The sequence below is a fragment of the Mesoplodon bidens genome, assembly GCF_964165515.1.
Source record: "Mesoplodon bidens genome assembly, chromosome: X".
NCBI classification, from domain to species: Eukaryota; Metazoa; Chordata; class Mammalia; order Artiodactyla; family Ziphiidae; genus Mesoplodon; species Mesoplodon bidens.
Genome location: NC_138163.1, coordinates 80,096,624 through 80,111,187, shown reverse-complemented (window position 1 = coordinate 80,111,187; position 14,564 = coordinate 80,096,624). Strand labels below are relative to the sequence as shown.

Genomic DNA, 14,564 nt, shown 5'->3' with positions numbered 1-14,564 from the left:
TAGAAGTGGGCAAGAGTCATTTCATGGAGAAAGTAGAGGCCATGGGGCCGGCACTCACTAGTAGGCAACCCAGATACTTCTCTGCTATACCCTCCTTCACTCCTTTTGCTCTGGCTTCAGAAGAGGTGGGCCTCGTCCTCCCAAAGCCATCCCTCCCATCCTCTCCTGCCTCCTCCAAGACTTTGCTCCATTTCTTATCCTTCTCATATTTCCATTATTTCCCTTTCAGTCTACAAATGTTCGCAAAGCTCTTAAAACAAACCCAACAAGTCAGCCCTCAAACCTTAGCTTCCCTTGGCCACTGCCCTCCTCTCTTTCCTTTCTTTGTCACTTGAACTTCTGGACAGATTAATGTTCCTTTCTTGTCCATTTCTTTAGTTCCTGCTCACCCCTCAACAGTTTGTATTCCCATCACTCTCCAGAAAGTTCTCTTACCAAGGTCATTAATGACTATATTAATTGCCAAATATGACTGACACTTCAGTACTGCTCTGGATTGTTGAGAGCTCTTTTCTTCTTTAAACTCTCTGCTCCCCTGGTATTCTATGGTCCCCTTCTATTTTGATTACCTGGCCAGTCCTGATTGCTGCTTTTCAGCTGAACTCACTGGGGCTTCTTCTTATACTTGCCCATTACAAGTTGGTATTTCCTGGGGTTCTAGGCTCTACTTTCTTTTTCTCCTCACTCTCTGTCTTTTCCCTAAGTAATCCCACCCATTTTCCTGGTTTGCGCTACCATTTCATACACTGGCAACACATCTGCTTCTAGTTCCAGCTTCCACCTCCACCTCCAAATCTCAGAATCCAATTTCCCTGGGTACTACCTCTGCTGCATACCACCACCTACTCCCGTGTACTGAGGTGGTATAATTTAGGGGATAAGTACACAGGTTGAAGAATTAGATTGCCTGGGTTTGACTCTCATTGCTCTGCCTTAGTTCAGGTCCTCATCACTTGTCAGTGAGAGTGCCAATACCCAATTCAGTCCCTCGACCTATAGTCTACACCTCCTTCAATCCATCCTCTATAACTGCAGTCAGTTAGGTTCCTAAAACACAAATCTAACCACATTACTACCTAACATAATATTTCAGTGTCCCCCCCATTTCCTACTGAAGAGTTTCTCAAAGTGTGTGCATCAGAATCACCCCTAGATTTTGAAAGTGCAGGTTCTGATGCCCCAGTCCAAACCTACCTGATCAAGATCTCTGAGAGATCTAGAAATCTGCATTTTTCAACGGAGTGATTCCGATATACATGAAGCCCTTCATGAGCCATTTCCTACTTTTCTACCTCATCTGCTGCCATTATCTGCTTTGAACCTTAACCCTCCAGCAATGTGTGTAGTTCCCCCAATCTGCCAAGCTATTTCACGGTGCTGCTTCTGCAAGGCCCTTCACCTCCTTGTCTCCCCAGCACACTCCTCTCCATCCTCTGAAGTCTTCTTCACCACAACCGCCTTACTGAGAAATCTTACTTTCCTTCTCTACAGCTGTTTCTCAACCATTTTTTCATTATCATTCCCTCACCCAAGGAGCCTTTTTAGACACCTTTTTCTAACTGACCTCTCCACGAAATTTTATATCACAGATGTACTGTACATCTGTTATGTACTGTGACCCTTTGGAAAACCATAAACTATGTAACATCTAAGTTTCTTGCCGCCCCCGCCCCCCTACCACCTGCCCTGGCAAGAATCAATTTTTGCTCCCTTGGGGGCAGTATCACCCCCATTGAGAATAAACGCTCTGCAGCAGCAGAAGACACTGCTATCCAAACTGGTCTTCTTGAGGTTCACCTTTGGTTTCTCTGATAAGTCTTTTCTGATTCTCCTCCTATCTCTCTGACCACTCCTTCTCAAGACTCAACTTTGTAGGCCTTTCTTCTCTTGCCTGCCTTGTAAACACTGGCATTCCACAAGGCTCATTATTTGAGGTTTTTCCCCTGTATTATTTTACACATGCTTCCCAGGTTATTTTGTCTATTTCCTTAATTTTAATTACCACCTAACATGCTACTGGCTCCCAAATCTGTATCTTCAGTGAAGATGATTCTCCTGAGCTCCAGCCTCTTGCTAGTCTAAGTACGGGCCACAAATTGGCAGCCTTTAGTATTGCCTGGGAGTTTGTTAGGAATGCAGATTCCCAGGTTCCCCCAAGACCTGAACCAGAATCTCCATTTTAATAAGATCCCTGGGTATTCTGTATGCAGATTAAAGTTGAGAAGTCATAGGTTGGACCCCATTGCCGACTCTGTAATAGACATCTTTAATTAGATGCTCCATAGGCAGAGCAGTCCCCATCCCCTACTCTTCTTGGTTAAAGGTAACACAATTACTCAGTCATCTACACAAGAAATCTAGATCACTCCTTCCTTATCATTTATATCAAACTGGTTACCATTCCTACCTATTCTAGCTACTAAATGGCTCTTGAATTTATTCCCTCGCCTATGCTCATCACCACAGCTTTCACCTCCTTTAGGATAGATTATTATCACAGTAAAGGTCCTAACAGATTTCTCTGCCAACATTCTGGCCCCCAACACTCACCAATTTATCTACCAACTATTGCCAGAATCATATTCCTAAAATGCAAATCTGATCATGTTACCTCTTCCTGGCTAAAGATTCCTTCAGTGATTCTTTACTCTTTAAAACCAAGGTTCTGAACCAGGGATCCACACATGGGCTCTAGGAGATCCTTAGACTTTCTGAAACTATAAGGAAACATTTGTGTATGTACATTTTTCTAGGGACAGTGTTATATAGCTTTCATCAGATTTTCGGAGGGGTCCATGACCAAAATAGGTCAAGAACCACTGACCTCAAGGATCAAGTCCAAGCTGTTCAGCTTGGCAAACAGGACCCTTCATACCTCTCCCACCTCACCTCCAGCCACTTGCCTATAGGAGCCCTTGGTTTCAGCTTTAATTATAGACTTGGAAGTGCCCTCAGCTTTCACACCTCTGTGCCTCTGCACATGCTGTTCCTGAAATAACCCCAAGGTCACATACACAACTAGTAAGTGCTGCAGTCCACTCCTTCTGGACACCCCACTACCTTGTGCCTAACTCTAGCATACACCGACCATATTATGCCTCTATTGTAACAGCTTCCCACTTTGTTCCAAGCAGGTTTTATTATAAAACGTTTTATTAATAAAAGTAATATAATCATATTAGAGAAAATATAGGAAAATATATGAAACAGAGAAAAGGTACATGTATATATCTGTGTGTGCGTATACCCACATATACATATAGTATATATATATATATATTGTGTGTATGTATATGTGTGTGTGTATATATATATATATATCTCATACTATCATCATCGTCACAAAGTCACCGGTATCATTTTGTTGTATTTCCTTCTAGAAATTCTTTTCATATGCAGATATTTTTTACATATCTCTAATCAGAGTGAATATATGATGTTGTAGCTACCTGCCCTTTAAAAGCAAAGCCAACAATATACGATATGCATTTTTTCTTGTTATGCAGTTGTCCTAACCACCATTTTTAATAGTTATATAATAGCCCATCAAGTGGATATGTTGCAGTATACTACGTAACCATCCCACTGTTGTTGAATATTTAGGTCTCCTTCCCTTCTTTCTTCTTGGCTATTATACGTGAAAGAGAAATTACCATCTTCATATACACAGCTTTTCCATATTTTGGATTGGCTCATTTCCTTAGATTACCAAGAGTAATAGATGTATGAGTTAAGATCTTTCTTCCTTTGGTTCAAATTTTGTAGAAGTAAAATATATACATGTATATATACAAATATATACATTATATAATGTTTCAATTTTTCTTCCTCTAATTATTAGCGATACTAAATATTTTTTCATGTTTGTTTACTATTTGTTTCCTCTTTTGTAAATTGTCTGTTCATGTCTTTTACTCATTTATCTGAATATTAGTGTTTTAAAAAATCAGTTAGAAAAGTTAATGATTTTAACCCTTTGTTAATATTTGCTGTAACTATTTTTTTGCCTCTTTTTATTTTGGTAAAATTTTAGCTGCAAAAGTTAGAAAAAAATCTCATTACAGAAATTTGGAAACTAGAGAAACACATTAAAAAAAAATCATTTTAATTCTGTCACCCTAACATAACCACTATTATCATTCCCACTAATTTTTTTTTAAAAATGCATCTATTTTACAAAGTTGTAACTGCAGTGTGCAAACAATTTTAAAACCTGTTTTATTAACCCAGAAGTATTTTTCTGAAATGCCCCATAGTCTTCATAATCATCATTTAAAATAATAGCATAATATTCCATGGAATGGATTCACCCTTTCCTTATTGCTAGATATTCATGTTATGTCTAATTTTTTAAAATAAATAACACTGGTAATTATCTTCAGGTAAATAGTTTCTTTTCCATATTTTGAATTATTTTCTTAGGAAACATTCTCAGAAGTAGATTACTAGATAAAAGAGCATTAATACATGCTGGCTACCAAACTGTTTTCTTAAGGGGTTGACCCAAACCACACTATTACTAGCAAACTGAGTACCATTTTTTTTTCAGTTCTATTAAAGATAGGCTTAAAAAGAGGCTACCTACTTATCTGCGTTTCTTTGATTAGTAGAGATGAACATTGTCCCATGTTTTCCAGTTGTGCTTAAAACTCCTTTGTAAATTGTCTATTCATGTTCTTTGCCCATACTTCTTCTTATACATCATACTGTATGAATGTCTGAGAAAATGCAAACCTGTCACATTTTGTCATATTTATGTCAAATATGCCTTTCTAGTCTGTGTTTAGATTTTATTTTTGAAATGGCCATAAAAGTTATTTTGGTTTTAAAATTTTATACAAATATGTTGATCTTTTCCTTTGTTTGTTTTTCTTCTATTCTTTCCTAAGCTTAGAAAACTATTCCCCTTTAGAAGCCTGAGGAATATTCATTCATTCTAGGTTTTTTTTTTCCTAATTTGCTTTTTTATATTTAACTCTTCAATCCAGCTGCCACTTATTTTAGTTTATTACAGGAGATGAGGGTATAAATGCTACAAGCTGTCACAACATCATTTACCGAACAATCCTTTCCAATCACTTGCAACACATCCTTTATAACTGATTGAATTCTTATATGCAACAGTCTCTTTGGGGAGTGTACTATAACATCATTTGTCTAACCTTATACCAGTGGTACCAGTGTTTTCATTATCACAGTTTTGTGTGTTTAATATCTAATAGCATTAGTCTCTCATTACTCTTCTTTTGCAGAATTTTCTTTGAAAATCACTCTTCTTTGGCTTTCAGATGCAATTATTTGCTGTCTTACCTCTAAGAGATAAACTTCTTGAGGGCAGAATTGGTTTATTTCCTTAGAATATTGCTGAGAATAATAGTACTGGGTCAACAGGTACAAACATTTTCCCCACTCTTAACATTTATTTCCAAAGTTTTCAAAAAGAGTGTGCTAATTTCACTGTAATCCTGCCAGCACCTGGATATTTTGAAATAAAAGATTTTTTTTTTCAAAATTGGTAGGGGAAAAATGTACCATGCTTCAATTTCTGTATCTCTGCTTATTAGTGACGATAAAAATATGCTTGACACCGTGTAGGTGCTTAATCAATGCCTGTTGAATGAATAAATGGCATGTATGAACCTGTACATGTATTTGGGGATGCGGGGGTTTAAACAGATATTGTGGTTATAAAAGATAAATGCCCGCTAGATGTAAGTTTGTGGGCTAAATGCCTGTAGTCCATCTGAAGAGAGGTTCTAGAGGCACCAAGAACCCCTTGGAATTTGGACCTGAATTGGGGCAATCTCTAGAGACTCTTGGTAATTTATATTTACCACAGGCATGTCTGTTTCCAGGTAGGATCAGCTGCAAGCTGTCTGAAACAGTTAAGATAATGGCGTGTGGGTATGCCCACGCCTGCATACAGCCCCAGAGGCAGCCATATTTGGCTGGAGATAGAGTGTGCTTCCTTTGGCAGCAAAAGAGTAATAAGAAGTGGCAGGTACCTGGGTATTCCACTGCAAACTGACCCAGGCCCTAGGAGGCCTTAAGTGGTGAATTTAAATACATAAGCTGCTCCAGTGCCACATGCAGAAACTAGAGCTGACTTGTAGGACTGGGCATTTCCCATGAAACCACACTACTTTTCTTTTCAACTTGCTAAGCGTGAGAAGGCATAGAAGTCCTTGGTTCAGAGAAGCTTGGTTTTGTCCCTTTTATCTATAGCTTGAAGCAGACAGGGTCATTTTTCCCTCCTAGAGATCACTGTCTTGATTTTGAATTTTTTTAATAGAGCAAAAACTAACAAAAGGCAGGTTGTTTCTCTTTGTTTTTAAGGCCATGTAAAACTCATTACTAAACACAGCTTCTCTATGTTCCACCACCTCAGTTGTAGATTCTAGTAGTAAACTTACTCAAGGATTTCCTTGGTCATGAAATCTATCTATTTGATGAAAGAATTCCATATTATTACCTTAATCTGCATATGCTGAAATTGTGCTCAAGATTTTATTCTGAAAAATGAAGTGCTGTTTTCTCTAGACTCAAGAGCACTAGAGTATCAAGGTCATGGCAGATAGTATGAACAACTGGTGTGTGAATGATGCATTGGCAGTTCCTACCACTGCTGCTTTATTTCACTCAAATAGCACATTGATAAATTCAGTTTTTAAACTCCCTCTCCTCTGGAGGGGGGCATAAATTAGGAGTTTGGGGTTAACAGATACACACTACTATATATAGAATAGGTAAACAACAAGGACCTACTATATAGCACAGGGAACTATACTCAGCATCTTGTAATAACCTATAATGGAAAAGAATCTGAAAAGTATAACTGAACCACTTTGCTGTACAGCTGAAACTAACACAACTTTGCAAATTAACTATACTTCGATAAAAAAAATAAATAAATAAATAAATAAAATCCTTCTCCTCCAACATGTACTACAGCCATCTTAAGCAAGATACCAAATGCTGAATAAGGCTCAGCAGTCCCTGTCAGACACAGAGTATAGCTGTTTGAAATGTTAACATCAAACTCCAAAAGGACTTTTCCTGTAACTCCAAGTAGCAATAGCTGTTGCACAAGCCCTTTCTCCTTAGGTTAACACCTCTCAGTTGCCACTTTGCTGCTTAGAGATGGCAGCATAAGCCTCCTTTTTAAAAAAATTTATTCATTTTATTTATTTATTTTTGGCTGCATTGGGTCTCTGTTGCTGTGCGCAGGCTTTCTCTAGTTGCGGCGAGCGGGGGCTACTCTTCTTTGCGTTGCGCGGGCTTCTCATTGCAGTGGTTTCTCTTGTTGCGGAGCACGGGCTCTAGGCACGCAGGCTTCAGTAGTTGTGGCACATGGGCTCAGTAGTTGTGGCGCATGGGCTTAGTTGCTCTGCGGCATGTGGGATCTTCCCGGACCAGGGCTCGAACCCGTGTCCCCTGCATTGGCAGGTGGACTCTTAACCACTGTGCCACCAGGGAAGACCTAAGCCTCCTTTTTGATTCTTCAGCCTTTTGTTTTAAATCTGTTCTCATCAATTCTCCACCTATTCAAAAATCTGTTTGCCACTCCTTTCAAGAACTAGCTCTAGGGCTTCCCTGGTGGCGCAGTGGTTGAGAATCTGCCTGCTAATGCAGGGGACACGGGTTCGAGGTCTGCTCTGGGAGGATCCCACATGCCACGGAGCAACTAGGCCCGTGAGCCACAACTACTGAGCCTGCGCGTCTGGAGCCTCTGCTCCGCAACGAGAGGCCGCGATAGTGAGAGGCCCGCGCACCGCGACGAAGAGTGGCCCCTGCTCGCCACAACTAGAGAAAGCCCTCACACAGAAATGAAGACCCAACACAGCAAAAATAAATTAATTAATTAATAAACTCCTACCCCCAACATCTTCTTTAAAAAAAAAAAAAAAAAAAAAAAGAACTAGCTCTAAAATTCACCTCTTCCAAGACTTCCATGATTAATTGCTCCTTATTGCTAAATCTCTTCAGCTCATACATATATTCAATTGGTACCAAAATTGACGTTGCTCCCTAATTATTCTAGTTTTAATAATGTTTCTAGAGTATAAGTTCCTTGAAGACAGGGGAATTTCCAGAAAGCTTAAAAGGAATTTAGAGATTGTCTAGATATCTAGATTAATATCCTTTGCTCTGCCCATTTTCCTGATGAAGAGACTGAGACCGAGAGAGGTTAATCTGTCCAAGTCAATCAGCCAAGTTTGTAGAAAAACTAGGCATAAAGCCCAGGTGTCCTGACTTTCAATAGTACACTTTCCACTGTATTATGTCATCTTTTATTTTACTTGTATCTCTTCAGAAGGCGTAGTAAAGTGTCATACACACACACACCCCACGTCTCTCAATAACTGCCAATACAATAAACATAAGAGTTTACATAAATAAGAAACTGACTCAAGGAAAGAGATAGAAAGCAGAAAGGTCACTTTCTTACTTCTTTGCATGATGCCACCCTCCGGACCAGTTGATCGCTACTTTGCACATTCCATCAATCAGGCACTGGGCAGCTGTGATTGTAGCCCCTCCTACAGCTGCTGCATAGTCAAATATTCCTTCAGTGGCTGGGCAGTCATAACCTTCAGGCAAACATCAGAAGAGCTTGTTAAAAGATAAGCTGGATAAAGAGGGGTGTGATATTATGATTTATAATAAGGAATATACAGTTAACCCTTGAACAACATGGGTTTGAACAGCGCAGGCCTACTTACAGGTGGATTCTTTTTTCAGCAGTAAATACTACATACAGTACTACACCATTAGCAGGTTGAATCCGCGGATGCGCAGCTGCAAATGTGGAGGGCTAACTATAAGTTATACTCAGGTTTTCAACTGCACAGAGGCTGGGTGCCCCTAACCCATGCGCTGTTTAAGGATCAACTGTATTTCTTCCCAGTTTGTGGCACAGAGTTCCTAAAATTCTTGGAATTCCTAAATGATGAGTTATAGATGTGTCTTGGTTATATTAATGAGGTAACTTGTGGACCACATCTAAGGATGGGGGTTGACTGCCAGTAGAATTATGAGGGTTGGAACTATCAGTTCCACCCCCCTGACCTCCTGTGTGAGGCCAGAGGAACTGGTGATTGAGTTTGTAAAAAATGAATAAACAGAAACTTCAATTAAATAGTCAGGAGACCAGAAGGGGGAGCTCTCACACCCTGAAATGATAACCAAGTTTAACAAGAAGAAAGACTTCTCTTCTTTCCTGGCAAGGACTCAATGAAAAGCCATGGACTCTTTTTTTAAAAAAAACCATAGCTCTCCCAAGTTCCTTTCCCTCTCTGTAAAAGTGTTCTTCTTCCCTTGCCATGGCTTGCCATGGTTGCAGACCCCAAATTGCAATTCTCTGCTGATCCAAAACAAACCCATCTTTGATGGAGAAGTATCTGGCAGCCTACTTGTTTAGGTCAACAGGTTTAATCACCAATTGGCCAATGACTTAATCATTCATGCCTACGTAATGAAGCCTCCATAAAAACCCCAAAGGAGAGGGTTTGGAGAACTTCTGGGTTGGTGAACACGTGGAGATTTGGGGAGATTGGCACACCTGGAGAGGGCATGGAAACTCCACGCCCTTTCCCCATACCTTGCCTTTATGCACCTCTTCCATCTGGCTGTTCCTGAGTTATATCCTTTAATGATTAACTGGTAATGCAGTGAATATATGGGTTTCCTGGGTTCTGTGAGACGCTCTAGCAAATTAATTAAATCCACGGAGGGGGTCATGAGAATTTCTGATTTATAGAGAGTTAGTCAGAAGTACAGGTAACAACTTGGACTTGTGCTTGGCATTCTGAGTTGGTGAGGTTGCTAGAACCTCCAATTTGCAGCCTGTCAGCCAGAGCACAGGTAACAGCTTGGGTTTGCAATTGATGTCTGACGTGGAGAGAAGTCTTGTGGGACTGAGCACTTCACCTGTGGAATCTGATGCTCTCTCCGGGTAGAGAGTGTCAGAACTGAGTTGAATTGTAGGACACCAAGCTGGTGTCCTGAGCATTGTTTGGTGGTGTGGGGGGAAATTCCCCCCTCCACACACTGGAATTGGGTCCAGTGCCCTATTAGGAGGAGTAGGTTGAGGTATGTCAACAACATGCCTTACCAGAAAGCTGCTGTGCTAACATCAGCTCCAAAATGAGAGCTAAACACCTTCAATGTCGGGGAAGGAATTCTTTAGTATTACAGCTAGAAAGACTAAACCTTGAAGATTAACTAGTCACATCCTATAGATGGAGAAACTGAGGACTGAGAGGTGATATGTCATATCTGTGATGACACAGAGCCAGGTCTGGGTCCCCCTGGTGTCTTAAGCCCACACCCCTGCCCTACACACACACCTCCAGTCCAGTGTTCTTCTACTAAATCATGCTGTTTCTCTAGACTATCCTATTCGCCACTTATGGTTTTTAAAAATGCAGCTGTTTAATGACAGACAAGGTATCAAACTTAGCAAGAACATAAATATACACTGAAGTTAAAATATAAGGTCACAGGACAGTTAAATCAGTGTACATACAGCCAGACCCAATCTGGGCACTGATATTAGGGCGCCAAGCAACTGAAAGGTTCTCCTCCATTTGATCCAGCATTAATTTTGCTCAACTCATATGGGAGTGTGGTTAAACGAAGAGATTAATATTGTGGTTAACACATTAGTTGTTAATTTAGAAGTATTAAAGACCATCATGCAAGTTATAAAAGATTAAGTAGTTACGATCTACAGATGGAGGTCGGCTATCTCCCGTCATTGCCTAGTAACGACTTTACCTAGTCCATATTCTATGGAGTCTGGATGATCATCATCTCCTTCTTGGCTGACCTTCTGGAGATGCTGCAGATAGGCATCGGTGTGGAAAGTGGCCATCTCCTCCATGGAGGCCACTTTGGGCTTAACTATCCTAATAATAACAGGGAACAAAGAAAGGTGAGTGAGTCAGATCCAGAGTATGCCAGAACCTGGAAGCAGGAGCCAGCAGTTGGAGCGAAAATACAACTTCCAGCTTCTGGTTCCAGGAGGCTGAAGCAATAAACACGTTCTGTTCCTCCACAGCAATCCAGTCTTCATTTCCTCACATCTACGTGGTGACTCCATTAAAAAGGGGTGAGAGGATAGATATCTCCCTTGAGTTTATAGGCAGGTTAAAAAAAAGAGTTATTATATTTAAGTTAAATAATCAGGTATTAGACAAATTTTGCTCTGTGAGTTACAACTTTCATGACAAACCAGTAGGGAGAGATATTTTCATTTGAATCAGTTTTCCTAATTGGGCAAATACAATCCTTTCAACTATATTTTTACTTTAATAGGCAGCTGTATTGTCATGAATTTTGAATTTGGAGTCAGAGAACTGGCTTCCCGTCCTAATTACCAGCTCTATAACCTCAGATAAGCTGATTGTTCTGTAGTTCAGTTTCCTCATCTGTAAAGTGGGGATATCTTATAGGACTTAGGTGAAGATTAAATGATAACATACATGACAGTGCTTTGTGGATAACTGTCATTATTATTAATATTAAAGGATAAAAAAATAGGCAACCAAAAAATGTGAAAGTTTCTATAATTGGTCCTCACATCTGCCTCTGAGAGGAAGGAGAGAAGGAGCAAACAGGCTGGAACTGGGATTTGCTCAGAAGCTCTCAACCCACTGTTCACAAGAAGTGAAAATAGGAGTGACGGAGAGAATACAGGGTGCTAACCTAACAACAGGACTTAACCACCTCTAACTTCTAGCTGCCTAGTCCCCATATCCTCTTCCTGACTCTGCCACTGCCATTACTGCTCTCTAGCCCTCACCACTCAAAGGGTGGTCTATGGACCAGCAGCAGCATCACCTGGGAGCTTGTTAGAAAGGCAGAATTTCAGCCTCCCCTCAGATGTACTGAATCAGTATTTGTACTGCAGTGTTCACTTCAGCAGCACATATACTAAAATTGGAATGATACAGCGATTAGCAAGGCCCCTATGCAAGGATGACACTCAAATTTGTGAAACATTCCATATATTTTGGATTGGGAGTTTGGGCTTAGCAGATGCAAACTATTATATAGAAAATGGAAAGACAACAAGGTCCTATTGTATAGCACAGGGAACTATATTCAATATCCTGTGATAAACCATAATGGAAAAGAAAATGAAAAAGAATATACATATATATCTAAATCACTTTGCTGTACACCAGAAACTAAACAACATTGTAAATCAACTATACAATTAAAAAAAAAGAATTTGTATTTTAACAAGGTGATTCATATGCACATTCAAGTTTAAAAAGCATGACCCAGGCCACAGGGAGGCATTAGTGGTTTTTTTGTTTGCTGAAGGGGAACATGCCCATGAGTTTCTCCTGAATTAATATGGTTATACAGGCTACTATCATCACCAAGCAAGCTCAGCCTCAAAAAGTAAATATAAATAGCCAAGATCCAAGGAGTCTTGCTTCTTCTTCAAGAAAACATGTCTACACCCTCAGAAGTGATAACTCTGCCCATTAAAATAAAAATTTTACAGTTTCTTGTACCATGTTTCCCAGCCCTAATTGCTCCCTCTTTTAATACCCTTCCTCTTCCTTAACAAATCCTTACCGAAAGCCTCCTTACTTAACAGCAAGGAAATTAGACAGTTTTGCTTTGCTTTGATTTCTTGTTTGTCAAAGTAATTTTTTGAACTGTTAAATAACTTTAATGGAAAGCATGTAGTTTTTCTGTTTACCAAACATACGGGTTAAAAAACGGTTGAAAAACATTCATAAAGAAGATATTCAATAATTGATTTTGTTAGTAATAAGGATAAAATTTACACTACCTTCTGGGAGATAAATGAAGCATACCACACTAGCCAGCATAGACAGATGCTCACCCAATTGGCCAGAAAATGTCACAAACAATCCTACAAGTGTCAGGGTTATAATATTTACTCTTATAACGACAAACAGCAAGTTCACTTATTTGTTTTTTTTTTTTAAAGAAGCACTTAGCTCTGTGCTGAGTTATGGCCTTGGTTCCAGGAGTTTCCTTTGGTCTTGACTGTCTCCAGGCTCATCATTAAAGTTTGGTGGTGGTAATGGTGTATCTAAAAGTCTTAAGTTGAACCCATACTCCCAGGTCTGGCTTAGGAAAGACAAAAAACCCCACAACCAAAACACCTCCCAGCTGAACGTCATTTTTTCTATCAGATAGATTTTAGTACCCAAGTGTACTCACCCCGAAACCTCCACAAAACACCTATCCCTAGGATACTTCCCTCCCAGCAATAAAGTCCTATTTCTTAAGTGCTTCATGCACCACTTTTTTCGAGTTTTCTTAATTCTTCAAGAGCTTTTACTAGGTTACAGGCAGATTACCAACACTGTGAATCACAAAAAGCTTTGAAAAAAGGACCATTCTCCCCCTAATTAGCCCCACTGTGAAGCAGGAAGTTAAGGCTATGAACACCTGGGTTCAGGGCTCTGTTCAAGCACAACTTACCTCATTTGCTTATGCAGTGCATATGCTTCAATCAAGGAATGTACCATACTGGCCTAAAAACATCAGCAAAAAAGGAAGAAATAAAAGGCAGAAAAGTCTCAAATGTTTAATTCAGAGAAATCCCATCTACATCATCATCCTGAACAAAGGAACTAACTTTTAACTCCCCTCCCTTTTTACTTAACAGCTACAAAGCACTTTAGACAATACCAAGTATCTAAATCGCTAAGGAGAAAGCTATTGGGCCTTACGGAGGTGGTGGAACACTTCTCCTGCAGCTTCTCCACTTCGGGGATCCCTGGCAGTAGACACACCATCCCCTCCATGCCATCCCCTCCCCCCGCACCTCCACCCCACCCCCACCTGTCCATTGGACGCCCCGCTGCGCTCTCAGGAAACTCTCTGAGGGAACACTTCCTCCATCACCTGGTACAGCCGCCCAAATTTCTGCTGAAGATTTCCCCCAGCCCTGTATCCTCTTCGCTTCCTAATGCCCTCCCGTCCACCGGCCCCCCGCCCACACCCCCAAAACCGACGGTCTTTCATCCCAACCTTTCTTACCCGTTTGGGGACTTTGGCCAGGGAGTCGCACATGCTAACATACTCAGGACTGTAAATGTAAACCGGGGGCAGCGACTGCCCACCGTCCGCCGGTTCCTCTGGCTCCTCCATCTTCCACTTACAGCCGTTCCGGAGCCACGGTCCGGATCCGGCTTTTTTCGGACTCAGCCCGGGCTCCGGTTCCTGCTCCTCTGATCGGCCGCAGCGGTGCACCCTGATCAACATTCCCTCCTAGTTTCGAGACCGCCGGTGACACTGTCCCTGCTCCCCATCCAGTTGAAGAAATGCATGGGCTTTCTCAGGCCAGAACCCCTACATTTAGTGACTACAGTTCAAAAACGGAGGCCGGCAGATATAAAAGCACAAATAGCTGCCAATTAGGATCGATATTTTATAGCACAAATAAGCACAGTCAAAACTAACCATTGTTGCCCTACGGGGCCATTTGAAATGAAGTCAGACCAGCCTCAGAGCATGCTGGGAGATGTAGTTTCGAGGGATTTGAGTAGCGGAAGAGTCGGGGCTAA

The 14,564-nt window shown here is 40.8% G+C and overlaps 1 protein-coding gene across 1 annotated transcript in view; it reads right to left on the bottom strand.

The window, feature by feature from the left end:
- The window catches only part of HDAC8 (histone deacetylase 8), a 240,343-nt gene extending 225,830 nt beyond the window's left edge, over positions 1-14,513 (bottom strand). The window contains exons 1-4 of the mRNA XM_081223206.1: positions 14,038-14,513; positions 13,477-13,529; positions 10,780-10,910; positions 8,450-8,591 (exon numbers count right to left, since the gene is read on the bottom strand). Coding sequence (XP_081079332.1) covers positions 8,450-8,591; positions 10,780-10,910; positions 13,477-13,529; positions 14,038-14,262 — 551 coding nt within the window. The 5' untranslated portion in view covers positions 14,263-14,513. The remainder of the gene's footprint in view (positions 1-8,449; positions 8,592-10,779; positions 10,911-13,476; positions 13,530-14,037) is intronic.
- Between the last annotated feature and the right edge of the window lie 51 nt (positions 14,514-14,564).